The 19158-nt window shown below is 54.7% G+C and overlaps 1 protein-coding gene across 5 annotated transcripts in view; it reads right to left on the bottom strand.

Moving 5' to 3' along the window:
* Positions 1–5360: 5360 nt before the first annotated feature.
* TRPV4 (transient receptor potential cation channel, subfamily V, member 4) overlaps positions 5361–19158 on the bottom strand; it is a 21221-nt gene continuing 7423 nt past the window's right edge. For 2 of the 5 annotated variants that reach the window (XM_004690946.1, XM_004690945.1), the window contains 11 exons: positions 18847–19145; positions 17060–17239; positions 15403–15561; positions 15097–15189; positions 14772–14845; positions 13837–14002; positions 13560–13626; positions 10238–10554; positions 9363–9490; positions 6444–6565; positions 5858–6015 (listed from right to left, as the gene is read on the bottom strand). In XM_004690946.1, the coding sequence (XP_004691003.1) occupies positions 5858–6015; positions 6444–6565; positions 9363–9490; positions 10238–10554; positions 13560–13626; positions 13837–14002; positions 14772–14845; positions 15097–15189; positions 15403–15561; positions 17060–17239; positions 18847–19145 (1763 nt within the window). Of the gene's footprint in view, positions 6016–6443; positions 6566–9362; positions 9491–10237; positions 10555–13559; positions 13627–13836; positions 14003–14771; positions 14846–15096; positions 15190–15402; positions 15562–17059; positions 17240–18846; positions 19146–19158 lie in introns of all 5 variants that reach the window. The other 3 variants (XM_004690947.1, XM_004690948.1, XM_004690944.2) reach the window with 2 other exon arrangements.

Below are 19158 nucleotides of genomic sequence, written 5' to 3'. Positions count from 1 at the left end.
ATGTCCAAAGAAGGGGATGGCAGCACTCCCCTCAACCCTCCATCCGCCACGGAGAGGAAATCCTCATCTGAGAAGTGGAGATGAATACCTCTCTTTTGAAAATGAAGAAAGTGGGGTTCAGAGAGGGGAGGCAACTTGCCTGAGGGCACACAGCAGTGAGGCTCTAGACACTCCAGTGGGGAATCTAGGCTGCTTACTCTCTTTGCAGGGAGAGTGGAAGGAGGAGGGAGGTAACTTCATTGTGCCTCAGGGCACAATGTATGTCCCCCCCTTGAGTCCAAGTTTTCCTCAGCCCCAGCCCTGCTCTAAGCAGGCCACTGTAACAACAGCTATAACAACAGCGGCCCCTGCTGGCCAGTCTCTGGGATCAGCAGCCCCACCCAGCTCAGACCAAACTAAGGGGGGGCTAAGAGCAAGGTGGGGGGGGGGATGGCTCTCTGATGTCATTGAGCACCTTGCCATGCTGAGAAGACTGAGCTGAATTCCAAGGGCCTGCGTTTGAGTCCCAGCCCCACCCAATCTTCCCTGTCCTCACCTGTTAGAAACCATTCAATCCTGTGGAATGGTCTTTGGAAAAGCCAAAAACACAATGTTAAAAAACAAAAACCGGGCCCTCCCTGATGGCGCAGCGGGTTAAAGCACAGCACTGAGAATCTAAAGCCGCTTCCGCATGAGTTCGATTCCCGCCTGCCCCGGAGGTGACCACATGGCGTGGCAGACCTCTCCTGACCCGCCCGCTGCTCCCCTCAGCAGTGTACTTCGTCGATCTGCCTATTCTGCTCCCCACTCTGTCTCTGGTGAATCCTCTCACCCTCCGCATCTCTGGCCTGTATCCCAGTTCTGTATGAATAAATAAATAAATCTTTAAAAAAAAAAATAAAAAATAAAAAAATAAAAAAAAAAAACCTGTTACCATCACTCCCCCCTTCCAAAGTTTCTCCTCCCATGACAGAGGGCTCAACTCCTGCCTCTATACCATCCAGGTTGTGTGTTTTTAGACGAGTGTGTTTACTGAATCTCAGTCTATAAAATGGGGGAGGGGTAAAACTTTGTTCTTGTATTTGCAGGGTAATGGGAAGCCCTGACTCACTGGTTTAAATGAGAAAGAAAATGTATTATCTCAACTGACCACCAGGAGGTAGGGTGGCCCAGCACTGGTTAACTCGGGAGCAAAATTGTATCATCAAGGACTGATTGATACCTTCTTAGTCTTTCTATTTTATGAACCCCCTCGCATAACAAAATGGTTGCTGTAGTTCCAGGCATCACATCTAGACCTGACAGTACCCAGCAAAGGAGAAGACAATGCCTTCCTATACTTCTGTTTCCCCAGAATTCCCTTTCCTTCAACAGACCTCCCTTCTTCGTCTCACAGGTCAGAACTGGTTCACGAAGCCAGTCCTACACCAATAAGGAACATACTATCTCAGTGGTTGGCTCAGGGAAGCTCATGACTGTGGAGCGCAGTGGGCAACTTGAACAAAAGGAGGTGCTGTGAATAAGGAAGAGGCGGCATCAATGCCATGCACCAGATTGCCTGGGTTTCCTAAGGCGCAAAGCACTTCCTAAGCACTGTGCCTCCCTCCAGCATGGGGGTACCTGCGTCCACTTGCTTCCTCCCTTTCCTGGCTCTCGCTCCCAGCATGGCCTCTTGACCAAACTTTCACTCTCCTTTCCTGGAGCGTGGCCCTCTGCTGACCAACCTCCCCATCCCTACGCCTTCCAGCATGCTCTGGTTCCCTCCTCCCCCTCAAAAGCTTTGGGTAAACAAAGATACCCCCATTGTCCCCAGTGACTTTGGATCCCTAAAAAAATTAAAAGGTGATTGATTCTCATGCAAATACTTTCACCAGGGAGTCAAAAATTATTAAGAGTAGGAACAGAGACCTGGAGTCTCTAACCGCCAGAATGATCAGATGCACCGTTATCTGTGTGCCGTGCAGGGACGCCGCCCGTGACATTACTGCATTGAGAAATGTCAGGAGCCTGCACAGAGGGGGAGATGAACAGTGTGGCTGAAAATGGCTTTTGATTTTTAAAAATCCCTAGCATTCATCTAAAACAATAATAACAGCTAATAATAACAGGGCATGTAATAATGAACTATTCATAGGCATAAGAGGTAATTGTTCAATTAAGACCCAAGAGTTTCTGAAACTGTCTTTTCTGATGGGGCCCCTTTGTTTTTGACTCCAGTAGCACTAATTATTTCCCGGTAGTGCTTTAAACTTGGGATGAAAAAAGCCCTCCTGTCAAATATGACATACAAGTGCTTTATCATTATTAAATACACATACACGCACATAATAAGAAATCCTTGTCGGAATAAAGTTAGGCGTATGTTCAAAGGGAAACGCTTCTAAATGGGAGCTGACAGACTCCCGGCTCAGTGCAAGTGGCAGGCGACAGCAGCCGGGGTCTTTAATGAAGTGGCCGCCTGGCACCCCTCACCCTTCAGGACAGGCTCCGCAGGACAGGCTCTGAGGGCAGCGTGCCCTGGGCTCCAATTCCACCTCCACCACTTACTTACCAGCCACAAGCCCCAGGCAAGTGCCTGTGCCTTTCTGAGCCTCAGTTTCCTCATCTGGAAAGTGAGGAATGTCGTGGATGGATAGTCAAGGCTTGGGGGTCTGCTCAAGCTGATCTTCACAAAGACTTGCACTTAAAAAAAAAATTACAAACTCTGTGGACTACAAAAAACGTTTCTCCGGGATCCTGGGCTCCTCTGATCTCACCTGGGCTGGCCCGCGGTGACTCAGTTCCGCTCCGGAGCTCACTTGCGCCCCCTGGGGGTCAGTCCGGTAACGTCCGCTAACACCCTACTGGGTAAAACAAGCACGTGATCAAGTCCCGGGTGTGGAGACGACCGACACCACCAGCTCACACTGCAAAGGCGGGGTGAAGAGTGGGGCGTGTGGGCTCTGACTCAGTTCAGCCTAGCTGCGATAGTCTGACTTGCCTGGGGAACTGCCCCCTTCCCCCATTCTCAGTTGAGGTGTGGGGTCAGGGTGTTGGTGGGGCGTTCTCTCTCTGCCTTTCGGGGCTTTTCTCCGTGAAGGACATTAGGGAGCGTTGGGAAGGGTTCAAAAACAGTCACCTCTGGCCTGTACCCCAGCTGTGTATGCATAAATAAATAAATAAATAAATAAATAAATAAGACAGTCACATGAAACCTAGGTCTTGCTGTAATCTGAGAATTAAAAGGATGTCTTCCTCCAAGTGACTCTCTGTCCCATCTCTGTCACCTGACAACACACTGGCATGCCTCTGGGCATGTCTCATGCTTTAAGGATATCAGAAACGGTCACTTTTCAGGTCTTACAGGAACAAACCAAATTTTCACAACTTGAAAATATTTTAAATTCTCCCTGACCATCTTTTTGAGTGAATACCCAATACATCAATACCCACTACATCAAATATTTAGAAACTACAGTGGAAAAGTTACTACTTATGGAGCTAAAAAGGCCCACAGAGGAAAATTCATAGCCTACAATTATTTCATTATGGACAATGATGGACTTCAACATTCACTTGGATACGCAGAGTTCTTTGGGGTGAAGAGGTATTTTGATTCTGGGGACAGGGGTATCCCTTAGTGCCTTGAAGAAATGACCTCTTCATTTTTAGCCCCAAAATGAGCCGTATCCATTCTTGATGACAGTGTTCCCCATTAGGCAACAGGGAACTAGAAAATGGTTCCGCCATCAGAAAGAGGGGTGGAGAGCAGGCTTCTGGTAAAAGTCCTGTAGCAGATGCTACAGACAGTATCATTCAACCACTCTCTTCACCAATGCTGCCTGCAAGCGAAACTGCCTTCCTCCATATTGCCTTCTGCTATAGAAATACTTCCTACCTACTGATTGGCTGAAGGAGACACATGACACCATCCTGACCAATAACAGAGGTTGACCAGAACTCTTCAGGGAAAGGTTCCCCACCCTCATAGTTTGGGAAGAGCCATCATGCTTCCTCCCAGGGAACCTGCCTCTGGATGTGATGGCTGGAGCAGTGGCACCATATTGTGTTCATGCGTCTGTGCATTAAACAGCCTGTGTGCCCCTAACTTAGGATTTCCTGCCATATGAGGCAGTAAATATTTGTTTTCTTTAATCCAATGTAACTTTTCTGTTAATTTCTGCCCAATCCCATCACTGTATGAGCACTGCAGCCACAATCCTCTCTTACAAAAATCCCGTGGAATAAGCTGATTTTCACAAAAATTTTGTCCCATTTTACAGATGAAGAAACTGAGGCACAGACTTTATGATCTATCCAGTTACCCAGAAGGCTTAGCTCTACCGGGGGGACACCCTGGTCACAAGACTGGCTCAGGCAGGATGGGTGACCCAAGCCAAGCGTAATGGCCAGAGACCCCTGTTGAGAATGCTGGATGAATTAATGTGTGTATTGGGGTAGGATAAGGACATGGGTAACCCCAGGAAAGCTGGGCCAGCTGTGGACCAGGAGACAGTCAACCCATGAAAGGCAAGGCGGAGGGAGTGGGAAAGACATAGCCCATGGGGAGGGTGGAGGCTCCCAGCCCCCCTCAGACACAAGAATAGACACAAGAATAGGGCCGTGACTCGGACCCTCTGGAAGGTGGGACCATGGACCAGGGGGACAGCGACCCATTGCCACGGTTCCGCCAGAGGGGCCAACCAGGAGCCTGCAGGCTCGCATGCAAGCTGCCTGTGGCCAGAGACCCATGCTCTTCTCCGGGGGGTGGGGGGGTCTGAGACCCTAGTCCAGCCTGGATCTGGGGCCTGCAACCAGCTAGTTGCAGGCTCCTCCACTCCAGGGCAGAGGCAGCAGCTTGGGGTGCTCATGGGGGTCCCTACTTGTGACAGGAGTCTTGGAGCTGCCCCAGGCTGAGTCAGCAGTAAATGACCCCCCCAAGGAGGGGATCTGCAACTCCAGCTCCCATTCGCAGCCCTGAAGGTGCATGGGCCCACAGACAGGGGCAGAGGTGCAAGTGCTCCCCAGGGTCATAAACTCTCGCTCTTCCCGCTGCTCTCACCTGGTTAAGGCCACCCTCCTCGTTACCTGCTGCTGAGACTGATGGCTCACCCCTCTCCTTAACTGTCACCCCATCTCCACTCACCTACACCAGCTGCCCCACCAGCTCCAGCAAGCTTCCCTCCCAGTGTATCTAGTTCCCCCAGTATCACTCTCCTTCCCCATCTACTCTCCCCCATCTTTGCTCTCCCCGTAGTTTTGCCCCAAACAAGCATCTTTCTCTCCCCACCAGCATTCTCCCCCACCCCCAATCCACCCCCTTGCTGCCATCCCCATGCCTGTCACCGTTCCCCCCTCCCCCTCCGACCCCACCATCTCCACCATCAAAGAATGACCATTTATTGAGCACCAACAAACACCAGACCTTCTACAGAACAGAGACCGTGTGGCCCCTCCAAAGGACACGGCCCCTGTGGAAGCCACCCCACTGCTGCCCCAGGGCGCACCCTTGGACTGGGGCTCTGCTCGCAGCGCTCTGGGAACCGGGTCCTGGCCTCACCTGCTTCTACTTGGGGCAGGCGCAGGCCGCTTTCCTGAGAGCAGAGCAAATAAATACTGGACAGGCCAGGGCCCAGAGCCCCGTGGCCAAAGGCCCGGCATTGGCATAGCGACTCCATGGGAGTGAGACCGGCGGCCAGGAGCTCCGTGCCCGGGCAAAAGGCACAGGCTGGACCAGAGGGTCCCAGGGCCTCCCAGGCATCTGCGCCTGGCCCTCACCTCTGAGAACTGAAGGAGGTTGTGGGGCGCACTCCAGAGGCACCTCTGAAATGCAGGTGGACTAGAAGTGGGCGGGCAGAAGAGACAGGGTGGGGCTGCAGGCTGGATCCCTGTGCAATCCCTAGAGAGGGGCGTCATCCGTCCTCCACTTGGGGGGGTAACCCTGCCGGTGGCCATCACAGCTGGGGGTCCTCATGTGGTCCAGGGGCACCACCACCTCGTCCGGGCTGGAGTTTTTGTTCAGTTCCACCACCCGCGGCACCACCGAGGACCAGCGATCTGTCAAGCACAGCGGAGGGAGACAGGGCTGGTGGAGAGCGCGCGCACCTGCTGAGCGCCCACTGTGGGCGGGCCCTCCCTGGCCATCCCATGGGGGAGGCAGTAGCACCCCCACTTTGCAGGGGCAGAAACTGGGGCTCAGAGAGGTCAAGGCTCCACCTAGGAGCACGCAGGAGTAAGTGGGGGAATGAGAATTCAAGCTCGGGTGAGAACTCGGTGTCGCGGCGCTCCCCACGGTCTCCTGCCCGTCGTTGAGAGGAAACTGGAAATGAGGCGTCCCCGGTGTCCCCAGCGGCAAAGGAAGCACTGCCGGCCGCCAGCCCACTGGCCCACCCTCCCATTCCACAGACACAGACGCTGAGCCTGAGAGGGGGCAGGGGTGCTCAACACAAATTAGTGACGACGGTTGGGGCTCCCCTTCCACTCACCCCTGCGGAGTCGGCCCACGGTGTGCGAGAAGCCGTAGTACTGATAGGTCTCGTTCTTGCCCGGGTCCTCGTTAATGATGCCCAAGTTCTGGTTCCAGTGTGACCAGTTCACCTCATCCACCCTGGTGGGCCACAGCAGAGGGGGCATCAGGGGGCGCCCCCGAGACAGGCCCTTCCCCACCCACAGGCAGTCTCCTGCCCCAGCCTCTCCAGAACTCTCATTTTTATTGTTATAAAATACAAAGTACAGGGCCCTCCCTGGTGGTGCAGCGGGTTTCAGCACAGCACTGAGAAGCTAAAGCCGCTTCCGCATGAGTTTGATTCCCGCCTGCCCCGGAGGTGACCACATGGTGTGGCAGACCTCTCCTGACCCGCCCGCTGCTCCCCTCAGCAGTGTACTTCATCGATCTGCCTATTCTGCTCCCCACTCTGTCTCTGGTGAAGCCTCTCGCTGCCCCTGAGCCTCTGGCCTGTACCCCAGTTCTGTATGCACAAATAAATAAATCTTCAAAAGAAAAAAAATACAAAGCACATAAAATTTCCCATCTAACCATTTTTTTTTAAGTTTTATTTATTTACTCATACAGAACTGGGGTACAAGCCAGAGGTATGGTGGGTGAGAGGATTCACCAGAGACAAAGTGGGGAGCAGAACAGGCAGATTGACGAAGTACACTGCTGAGGGGAGCAGCGGGCGGGCCAGGAGAGGTCTGCCACACCATGTGGTCACCTCCGGGGCAGGTGGGAATCGAACTCATGCAGCAGTGGCTTTAGCTTCTCAGTGCAGTGCTTTAACCCGCTGCACCACCAGGAAAGGCCCCATCTAACCATTTTTAAGAATCCAATTCAGAGACATTAAATCTATTTCCAAGGTTGCACAAACATCCCCACTATTTTCTGAACCTTTTCATTACCCCAAACCAATTTTGTTCCATCAGCTAGGAACTCCCTACGATCCTCCCCCAGCCCCTGGACACTGTGTTCTGATCCATTTTACCTATTCTGGCCCGTGTATATGTGCAGTTACATAGCACGTGGCCTTTGGCTGTGGCTCCACATCACATCTTGAGGTTCATCCATCTTACATCTGGGATCAGAGCTTCGTTCCTTTTCATGACTAAATACTACTCCACCGCAAGGATATACTACATTTCCTTTATCCTTTCATCTGCTGGTGGCCATCCTCCTAGTCACTCTTACCTCTTTTTATTATTTTTAATTGATACTTTATTTTTTCCACCATGATCCCTTATGACCCTGTCTCCTTAATTGCAGGAATCTCAATTCCTTTATGAACATGCCCTAGTTTACACATATTTTGCCTTTTTAATTCACTCACTGATTCCTTATTTTACTCACAGATATGAAAATGTCCAACGTCTATCGCTGTCATTCTGACTTGCTTCACTACCCTCACTGCCTTTTACTATAAATGCTGACGTTCATCTTTCCTTGTGGGGTGGGTCTCATCTTCTTGAGTCAGTTCCCTCCCAGTGGGCACGGAGGTGGTCCTGTCGCCTAGTTATTATGCTGCAGCAGACACTGTAGCCATGGAGTTTTGTGGGTTGATGGTTTCACATTCTTGGGATAGAGGCCCAAAGGGGGCCTCAGTGATCTTAGGGTGGTTCCAGTTCTACTTAAAGGTAAAACCAGATCACTTTCCAGAATAGCTTCACCAGCCCCACATCCATCTCCTCACCAGCACTGGTGGGGGGTGGTGATTTAACATGTGCTGTTCTCACGGGTGCTGGGGTTCTGAGCCGCCTCTCCCTATGAAAAGTGACACTGGATGTTGTTTTCATATACCCACTGGCCTTCTGAATATTCTCTTCAGTGAATCTGTCTGTCCATAGCTGCTGCCATGTGTTAATTGGTTGGTTTGGGTTTGTTGTTGTTAAGTGCAGTAGGTTTTTTTGTATGTGTTGGGTATTAACCCCAATTTGCTAGTGTAATAGATGGGTATTTTCTCCCTGTTGCCTCCTGTTATTGAGACCCCGGGTAGAGTCAGATTTCAGCCTTGTGGGCCTGGGTTGGCGTTATAGAATTTTTGCTCTTGAAAATCACATTTTGCCCTTTTCAGACAGGCTCCATTTTTTGAGTGATGGCTATGTGTCAGGACCCAGCAAGGAAGACACATTCGCTGTTCCCATTTTGCAGAGGAAGAAACTGAGGCATATGATACAATGTGCCCACGTCCCAGGGCTGGGAAGCTCGAGTCGAGATTTGGACTTTAGATTTGACAGGACTGGAAGCTGGTGCTATTAGTGTTCTGAGGAAGTGAGGAAGCTGACTTTGCCTGACCCCCAAACATGATGCTTACACAGCAGATCCCTGAATAATGTCATTTCACTCAATGTCGTTTCATTCTAACATTGACCATCCTGGTCAGAGCAGAGTCAAACAAGTTTTCAGGATCTGTTCTCCTCTATGTGTTTTGCTTATAGTCAGCATTTCCAGGAACCTGTCAATGACGTCAGGTGAGGCTATGCTGTACTCTACCTGTGACAGTTCACAAAGGCTCACCCAGGGGATCCCCTACACAGAACTGGCATTTCCTGTGTACTGGGGAGTGCCCCAGGCCCTGATGCCTCAGTTTCCCCCTTGCAGCTGAAGCAGAAAGGGTGAGACCCGGAGATGAGTCTCCAAATCTCCACCTCCTCCAGCAAGGGGCAACTGCTGCAGGGTGTCCCAACGTGCTCACAGCACCAGCCTGGCCCCTGTCTGGCGCTGGCCTGTCTAATCTGCACAGCTGGCCTGGGGGTAGTGCGATCACTGCCCCTTTTCACAGGTGAACAAACCAAGTGAACTGACTTGCCCAAGATCACCCAGCGGAACTGACATCGGCCTCGGTGGCTCGGGGTGTTGCAGCAGGTACAAAAGGTAAGATGGCCCAAGCTGGCAGACGGCTCCCCAGACTCACCTGAAGCACCACCTGCGGTCTGGGGTGCCGTCCGAGCTCTTGCCCACAGTCACCATCTCACCCGAGCGGAAGGCCTTCCTCAGGAACACGGGGAAGGAGCGCTCGATGTCCAGGATGGTGGTGGCCCACTGTGGGGGGAAGCGGGGCATTGGCGAGCCGCCCCCAGCCCTCTGCTCTGAAGGCAGAAAGGATGCGACAGGCCAGGCGTGCTGCAAACTAGGCTTTCCAGCTCCCGAGCCCTCCCAGGGGCCTGGGGGAGCACAGGCATGTGGAGCCGAAGCAGATGCAGGAAGGCCACGGCCCAAGCCCTGTGACGTACACACAGCAGTTGCCACTCAGTGTTAGGAAAAGGGCAGAGTGGGGCCTGGGACAAGCCAGGGGGCGCGTGCAATGAAATCTCTGGCAGCAGCTCCCCTGTGTGGGCAAGTTCTGCGCCCACCTCTGCTTCTCTGAGAGCATGCTCAGGAGAAGCCTGAGGCTGGGCTGCCCGCTGCTGCAGCTGGGGTGGGTGGTACCCGCCCCAGTCTCATCCCTCCGGGGTCGTGGCGGTGTGTGGAAGCTGCCAGGCTCTCGTGCCTTTCCTGTGCCGGCTGAGCCCACGGTGGGGGCCCAGGCAAGCTGAGTGTGTCCCAAAGCCAGACTGTGAGGTGACTAACCCCTGCTGGGGGCCAGGCCAGACGCCACGTGGAAAGGCACCAGGTGTCCAGGGAGGCAGCCGCAGCCGTCCAGGCCCGTTTTACAGACGGGGGATTGGCGGGGGCTGGGTGGAGGCGGGAGGCCGCAGCGGTTCGCCCAGAGCCGGGGGCTGAGGCGGCGCGGGGCGACGGGGCCCCCGCGTGGGAAGGAGGGGTGGGGTGGGCGAGCCGGGACCGCACCTGCAGCTTCCAGATGTGCTTGCTCTCCTTGGAGACCTGGCCCACCGTCTCCCCCATGAGGGCGATGAGCATGTTGAGGAGCAGCACGAAGGTGAGGATGATGTAGGTGACGAGCAGGGTGATGAAGACCACGGGGTACTTGGTGCTGCTCAGCATCTCCAGGTCGCCCATGCCGATGGTCAGCTTGAAGAGGTCCAGCAGGAAGGTGCTGAAGGTCTCGCTGTCGCGGCAGGAGGGGTAGGTGGGCACCGTGCAGTTGGCGTGGTCCTGGCCGCACACCTTCATGCTGGCGCACGGGTTCAGGAGGGAGACCAGGGCTGCGAGGGGCGGCACGCGCCAGTGTGAGGCCGGAGCGGCAGGAGGGGTCACTTCCACGTGAGGGCGGGGGGAGCCGAGGCGTGGCGAAGGGGAGCCCTGGGCCCAGGTCGCCCAGCACGTGAGCAGCGGCTGGAGTCCAGCCAGCTGCTCCTGACGCCAAAGCCTCTGGATCTAGCCTGGCTCTCGTCAGGGGACCTGTGGTGATGTCTAGGGGTGCTTTTGGTTGTCCTACCTGGAGGAGGAGTGGCACCCAGTGGGTAGAACCCAGATATGCTGCTTAATACCCCACCATACCCAGGAAGGGTCTGACCCCGGATGTCACAGCTGAGCAACCCTAGTCACGCCGACCATATCCGAGGTCTTGGGAGTCTGAAGACTCTCTTTTGTGTTCCTGTTTCCCAGCTCAGAGAGCAATGGTAGAGGCCAAACTGCTGAAGCTGTGCTTGCCAGGGCCTGCCCTCCTGACAGGTGCACCTCACTCCCACTAAGCCCAAACGGAGCTTCCGTGTCCTCCCAACATGCTGAAGCAGCAGCGACCTGGCCCTACACCAGCAGAGCAGGGAGATGAGGAGGTTCAGGCCCTTTAGTGCTGATGGAGGAAAGGACAGAAAGAGGCATCACAAGATTGACTCACACAGGGAGCTGGGGGCAGAAGGGATTAGCATAGCCACTGACACAGCCATAGAAATCAAGATCCTCAGGAGCCAATGCCTGGATGACAGCAGAAGATCCAAGCAGGTAGCAGACAGCTGAGGGTGGTGTCTAGAGCAAAAAGGTAAAAGATAAGGAGATGGAGATGGAGATGGAGCCCATGTGAGATCTCCTGTCCTTTCAGATTCTATTCCAAGTCACAAATCTAAACTCACAAGGAGCGAGGCCCTCCCAGAGAGATGTCTACGCAGTCTGCACCAGCACGGGGCAGTCCTCTGCCCACCTGTGACTGTGCAGGCGCTTCTTCCCACTGCTCTCTCCCTCTGCAGGGCGGCAGCCTCCTGCCTGCCTGTGACCTGCACCTGCCAGGACTTCTCTGTACTGACCTCCCTCAGAGGAAGCTGTTCTCCTCCAGGCCATGCAGGCCTCTCTCAGCAAGCCTGTCCCTTCAGGGGCAGCTCTTCCTGCCCACTTGTGCCTATGCTAGTGTCCAATACCCCTGTCCTTTTCCCTCTTTAAATGTAACGGAGTCTCTGTCTCATGGAGAAACTCGCCTAGGAAATCGCCACGTGCGGCTGAAAGGGGAGCTTTGGTGAAACCTTCCCAGAGTGAACCCAAGGACCTGCACTAACTCCAAGAATGACATCAGTACTGGTAGAGGGGCAGGTTTCAACTCATAGGTGAATGCTTCTTTAGTGTAGAGGCTGCTGAAAATGTATGTTGAGGGTTCCGAGACCTCATCTGGACTCACTAGAACAAATTCTTCTGTGATCCATTAGTGATGTCTGCCTTGGACATAAAAATGGAGAACAGAGCATCTATGACACTGATGGAGGCCTAGTGTCCCTCACAGAAGCCCTGGGATCAAGCTGGCCACCAAGTAGCTAATCAATTCCTAAGTTTTTGCCTCCATTGTTGTAATTAGATTGTAGAAGTGCTGAATTCTTGATCTGAATCCCAAACTGTTACAGTCTTTAACACATGGTCTAATTCCACCCAGTCCTATCCCTGAAAGAGGGCAGCTAACCCCTGTCCAGTCTCCCCAGTTAAGGCAACAATTCCACTTCCCCAACAGACTCCATACAGAGCCTTGGCCAATCAGGCTAACACATCACCTCGGCAGAACAGATCCCTACTGTGTGTCAATTTCCAGATCAACCTCTTCAGATGTGCATGTCGCCTGGTGAAGCCTGAGATGGCCACTCCCATTTGGGTACTGCATGGCAGATCACCTACCCCTTGGGGGAGCCTGGTTGGTTCTCCCATGCTCTGTGCCTTTGAGGTCCCATGGAATTTTGACTTCACAGAGAATACATATTGCAGGGAGCCAATACTGAGTTTCTAAAAAAGCCTGGACTGGCCAGTTAATTATTAAAATCCACCCTCCCCTGTGTCTCTTTCTCTCTATGTGGCTTTGCAGCTCCTTTACAAAGAGGTAGAGTCTTCCCCGCCCTCTGAATCAGGGCTGGCCTTGAGTCTTGCTTTGGCCAATGTAGTGAGGCAGAGTGACCTTGGCAGCAGTGACCTTGAACACCCCTCCATTCACATTCTTGGGAAGCCCAGACCACATGTGAACAAGCCCGAGCTACCAAGATAGCCAGTGAAGGGTGTGTGACCACACGCATGAGAGCAAGGTTGCCCCAGCCGAGGCCATCCCAGCTAGACCAGTCAGCAGCAGCCAACCAGCCAGCTGCCCACATGCAAAAGAGCCTGCTGAGATGAGCCAGAGCTGGCCCGGTCAGCACAGCATCCACAGACCTGTGAGCGATAACATGTGAGCATCATTTAAACCTTGAGAGGCTTTCTTTGCAACAAAAGCTAATTGGTTTTACCATTTCCTACCTTTGGGCAAATTACTTAAACTTTCTTTAAAAAAAAAAAAGACATTTCTTTATGTACACAAGAGCTAAGGTACAGGCCAGAGATGCAGGGCGTGAGAGGATTCACCAGAGACAGAGTGGGGAGCAGAACAGGCAGACTGACGAAGTACACCTAAGGGGAGCAGCAGGTGGGACAGGAGAGGTCTGCTGCGCCATGTGGGTCAGCTCCCGGGCAGGGATCGAACTCAGGCTGTAGTGGCTGCCGATAGCTTCACAGTGCTGAGACTTAATCCCTTATACCACCAGGGAGACCCTACTTAACCTTTCTAAGGCTCAGTTTCCTGATCTATAAAGGGGGTATAAAGTCACTGACGTGGCAGACTTCGAGGATTTAGCATGGCAGGGGCGGGCAAGTACTTAGCCTGGTGCCTGGCACACAGGGAGAACACTAGAAATGCTGAATGTGAACAAGCCCCAGGCCTTCCATCTGCGGCCCCAGCCCTCACCCTACCCTGCCAGGACCCAGAACTCACCTGATGCGTAGCCGATCATGAAGAGCAAGTAGACGAGCAGGAAGCGGAAAAGGTCCTTGAAGAGGATCTAGACACCAGCAGGGTTACAGCCGCAAAGCTAAGGCACATGGGTCCTCACTTTCCCACCTCCTCCACCCCAAATCTTCCCTCGAGTTCCACCCTAGTCCCTCCCCCAATGTCTAGTACCTGCCCGCTGCCCCCCACCCCCGAACCGGCAGTAGTATCTGCACCCTTAAGATGTGCACATGGCGTGGGTGGGCTGGAGGACCCCCCTTACCTTCTGGATCATGATGCTATAGGTCCCTGTCAGCTTCAGCCCACGGGTGAAGTAAAGAGCATTCATCCAGCCCAGGACCAACGCAAAGACCATGACGGCCAGGTAGGCCTCAATCCCCGCCAGGTAGAGGGCCGCCGAGACAATCACCAGCACGGAGTAGATGAAGCTAAAGGGCAGCAGGGACCAGGAGAGGAGCCAGAAGGGGCAGACAGTGAGGTCCTGGAGGGGAGCTATGCCCCCATGCCTCCAGGGTACCGGGAGACCCTGATGCCTTCAAGACTGCAGAGAAAAACAAAGGTTTCGTTGGGCGTCCCAGCATTTGGTTAACGGGATGCTTATTTCATACACTGTGTTATGACGACCTGGGGTACTGCCGGTCCCCCAAGTGATAGCCTCTGGAGCTGCCAGAGAACGATGCAGTGGTATTCAATGGAGCTTTTCATGTCTGAGTGAATTTCGCTGTTCACTAACCAAGGAAAGAGGAAAGATACAGCCCACATTCAGCAACTCGCCCAATGCCCCAGGCAGACATCAATAATCAAGCGCAGCACTCGTTCCTAAGAAAGACAGACAGCCAGACAGCCTCAAGAGTCTCCTCAACAAGCACTTCAGACAGACATCAACCAACCATTAATCACCAGTATAAGAGGTTAGATTCTTTCTCCCCTTGGTATATAGGGTGGTAATTCCCCGACACCCAGAATCTTGTTTTAGCAGAAGTTCCTATTGTCTGTCATTGGTCTTGCCCTGACTTTGGGCTACAGTTGTCCAAGCTGGGTAAATTCACTCCTAATAGAGTCATCTCCTCCAGGCTGTTAATGTACCAGCTCAACTCCACCTTCTTCAGCCAGAAGCTGCCAACCCGCAGTGGAGGGCGGGGAGTGGGGAGGAGCGGGGCGGGGGGCGGGGGGGGGTGGTGGTGGCCGCTTACTCACTAGAGTAGCTGGAAGGAGCCATCGATGAAGAGAGAATTCACTCCAGGGCATTTCTTCATGAACAAGTCTTTAATCTGGAAGCCAGGGTGGAGGCATGTGAGAGAGCAGAGCCAGCAGGAGTGTCAGAGAAAAGGTAGGTAGGTAGGGAGTGGTATGCAGAAAAGGTAATAAGGAAGGAAGAGCAGAGAACTTAGGGTGCAGAAAAAGATATGGAGGGGGTAGAAGGAAGGAACAGAGGACAAGCTGGGGAAGAGGAGAGGGGGAGCCGCGGCGGGAGGAGGGAACGGAGGGGGCAAATGGTGGGAGGGCTGGGTCAGGCGCTCACGTTGGTGAAGAAGAACAGGACCCCGGTGAAGAGCGTGATGATCTCTCCCGCCAGCCGCAGGTAGTCTGCCGTGGTGCGGTAAGGGTATGGCGGCTGAGGGAAGTGGGGCACACAGGTCCGCATGGCCCCGCCGACCTCCGGCTCACATGCACATGCTCCCCAGAGCCCTGAACACCCCCCCCCCTGCCCTCTGGTGTTGGGGGGCGCCTCCCAGCCTGTTCTTAAGCCTTCTCCAGTGCCTTCCGCGGCTGGGGGAGCGACCAGACTGGGCCCCGGTTCCCATGCAGTGGGCTCGGGCTCACTCACAGTGCCCTCCAGGGGCTGGTAGTAGGCCGTGAGGGTGAAGATGACCATGGCACACAGATAGGAGACCACGTTGATGTAGAAGGACACAGCCCCGAACTTGCGCCACTTGTCACGCAGCAGCTCGTTGATGGGCTCCACAGCCAGCATCTCGTGGCGGTTCTGTGGGGGGTGGGCAGGGCTGACCGGGCCTTGTGGGCAGGCGCCATGTCCTCCACCCTCTGCCCTGAGAGTGCTTTCTCCTCCAAACCCATTCTTTGGAGACACTCAAGGATCCACAGGGAGGTGGATGGGGTTCAGAATCAACCCCAAGCTCCCGGGTCCCCCAGTGCTGCCCCAACTCACCTCTCCAGCCTATCTGAGGCTCACAGGGCCCAGAACCAGAAAGCTAACCTCATGGTCACCAAATTCCAGTCTGTGGACACTAATAAAAATTTAGCCCGAGGATGGTAAGTACTGGACTTATCACAACTTTGCAATTCTGAAAGCCAGGCAGACATCAATAATTGAGCTTTGCACAGTAGTTTCTAAACCAGTCCCGGGGAAGACACTGTCAACCAATCAACACCAGAGATACTAAGCCTCCCACCACTTCTAACCTAAGCCAAGCGGGTCACTCATGTCAAAGATGGGGGAGGGAAGTGAGCGCCAGCAAGGGAAGATGTCTGTGCCAGCTCACAGAGCCAGGCCTGGAAAGGGGCCCACAGCCGCCCCAGTATTCTCTGTCTGGCCGGAACAGCATCCTGTCCCTTTTTTTTTTTTTAAAGATTTATTTATTTATTCATACAGAACTGGGGTACAGGCCAGAGATGCGGAGGGTGAGAGGATTCACCAGAGACAGAGCGGGAAGCAGAACAGGCAGATCGAAGGCGTACACTGCCGAGGGGAGCAGCGGGCGGGTCAGGAGAGGTCTGCCGCGCCATGTGGTCACCTCGGGGCAGGCGGGGATCGAACTCATGCAGAAGTGGCTTTAGTTTCTCAGTGCAGTGCTTTAACCCGCTGCACCACCAGGGAGGGCCAGCATCCTGTCCCTTTAATGACTCTGGGTTTGAGCAACAATGCAGCCACAAACAATTGCGCTATTATTCCTGATAGAGACAAACAGCCCAGAAGGAGGATAGACGAATGGTTAATTAGGATGTAGGACATTTACAGAAGAATTGCAGAAGAATACTTAATGGTGCAGAATGATGTTCCCAAAATCCTGCTAGAAGCGAAAAAGGGGCTTTCAAAACTTCATATAATGACGACCGGAACAGCTGACACATAATGTGCGTTCTGTGCCAGGCGGTTCTCAAGTGAACTCACTCGGTTCTCCAGACAACCTTAAGGGGTATGCACCGTCCTCATCTCCCCACATCACAAAAGAGGAAGCTGGGGCTCAGAGAGGTCGGGTCGCTCGTCCCGAGTCACACAGCTTGTGAGTGACAGAGCGCCGGATCCCAAACCAGTCCTGCTTGCCCTGATGCGAGGCTCACAGGCCTCGGGTTGCCAACCCACGCCCCCGCCCCCTGCGCCAGAGGCCTTTCCAGGCACGGCGGAGGCACCTCCTTTGCGCTCAGCCCACAGACCCACTGCTTTAGGGGCCAATACCGGGCCCCCACTCCCTGCCCCAGATCCCAGCGCACCCTCCTTCCCCAGGCCCATCCTCGGCCAGCACCTCAATCTTGCTGTTGTACACCAGGATCTCCAGCACGGAGGCCTCCTCCCCACACGTGTCCAGGGAGGAGAGGTCGTAGAGCGAGGAATACACGGGCCCGTAGGCCCAGTCCTTGAACTTGCGGGACAGATGTCTCGTGTCCTCGTCTGTCACCTCCCGACGGATGATATGCTGAAAGATCTGCATGGGAGAAGGGAAAGTCAGCGGGTTCCGTTCAGCCCCTCTCATCGGAGGAACCCCAGGGGCCTGCTGCCTCCCCGGGAGCAGGAAGGAGGACAGCAAAAATATGTCCTGGGCACCCACTAGGTGCCAGACCCTTTTCTCACAGTCTTGTTTAATCCTCTTTATCAGATTGGCTTACAGATGCACAAAGGAAAGTGACATGTGAGTGTGTGTGTGTGTGTGTGTGTGTTCCGTGTGGGGGTGCCATGTGGGGGTGCTCCCTGAGGCCACACAAGCAGTCAGCTGAAGCCTGGCTGAACCAGCCTTCACATTCTGAATTATAATGAATATTCCCTTTATGTAATTAAAGCAGCAATTAATCAGTCCTATTAGTATGTTAATTCTAGTCATAATCCTCATAGCTGGTCCTTCCTATTGTCACTCACTGGCTGACACCCTGGGAAACTGAGGTACAGAAAAAGGTGGGGTTTGTCCGAGACCAAGAGGGTCAATGGGGAAAAGCCAGAATTTCAACCTAGGTCTTTTCTACTTGCTCGGGACTCTGGTCCCATCGCAGTCTTAGTAACTTCTGCTGCTTTAAAAAAAATTATTTATTTATACATACAAGAACTGGGATACAGACCAGAGGAATGGGGGGGGGGGGAGTTTGAGAGGATTCACTGGAGACAGAGTGGATCTCCTGACATAGCTGCTGAGGGGAGCCGCGGGCGGGTCGGGAGAGGTCTGCTGGGCCGTGGGGGTCAGCGCCCTGGCGAGGGGTGACACGGGTGCTGCAGGGGCTGGTGAGAGCTTCCCAGTGCTGCGCTTTCACCCACGGCGCCACCAGGGAGGCCCTGCTGCTCTTTGAGTAGAGCGAGCTGCCATGTCCTGGGCACACGCCCACCCCGCACTCTCTTTCGCTCCTGTCATTTGCTGACACGGGACACACAGCACAGAGCGCCATGTCCCCAATCTGCAGGTGAGGAAGGAAGCTGAGGCGGAGAGGTGAGGTGAGAGGGCTGAGGTCACCTGGGAGTGGTGAGCCGGTCCTGGACCCGAGTGCCTGACCTTGGGGGACTCCAGACTTATTTCTCAATCAGGGGATGCTGCCCCAGGGGACAATGTGGTGACGCTGGTGACAGTTGTCACCACACAGGGGACTCCTGGCATCCATCAGCAAGGCCAGGCTTGCAGCTCAACAGGTCACAGGCCGCCCCCCGGCCTCTGCAGCCCCCTCCGGCCACATGTCGGCAAGGCCCAGGCCAAGAAATCCCACACGTCGGCCCTGCGCTGTGAGGCGCAGCGAGCTACGGGGCTGGCGCAGGGCCACTGGGCAGGCTGGGGCCGGGCGGGGCCTGGCACTGGCATAGGAGAGGCGCAGGGTGGGTCACTGACCTCGCGGACGCATCGGGCGGGAGCGGAGGGGGACGTGAGCGCCCAGGGAGGGATGAGGAAAGTCGCTGTGGGGTGGAGGTGAGCAGGGCGGCTGGACGCTGGGCGGCCAGGGCAGGCTCGAGTCGGGGCACCTGCCCTCCGGGTGGGCGGGGCGGGAGGGGGCGCGCCAAGGACGGAGGGCAGTACTGGCCGTCGGGGGCGGGAGGCAGCTGGGCCGCCGGCCCACTCACCCCGATCTTGCCGGTCTTGGCGGCCATCATGAGGGGCGAGAGGCCGTCGTTGTTGAGCACGGCCTCCAGGTTGCTGTCGGGGAAGAGGCGGGCGCACTTGAGCAGCAGCAGGTCGTACATCTTGGTGACGAACTTGGTGTTCTCGCGGGTGTTGTCGGCGATGGCCACCAGCGCGTGCAGCACGGTGTTGCCTCGTGAGTCCTGCCGCCGCATGTCCGCCTTCTTGTGGGGGTTCTCCGTCAGGTAGTTGACGATGTGGGGCTGGTTGGTGCAGGCCGCCAGCGACAGGGGCAGCTCGCCTGCGGCCGGGCG

The sequence above is a fragment of the Condylura cristata genome, unplaced genomic scaffold (genome assembly GCF_000260355.1).
Source record: "Condylura cristata isolate star-nosed mole 26May11 unplaced genomic scaffold, ConCri1.0 scaffold00029, whole genome shotgun sequence".
Taxonomy (NCBI): Eukaryota; Metazoa; Chordata; class Mammalia; order Eulipotyphla; family Talpidae; genus Condylura; species Condylura cristata.
Note: the sequence above shows the minus strand (reverse complement) of the source record. Positions and strands in the feature narration are given on the sequence as shown.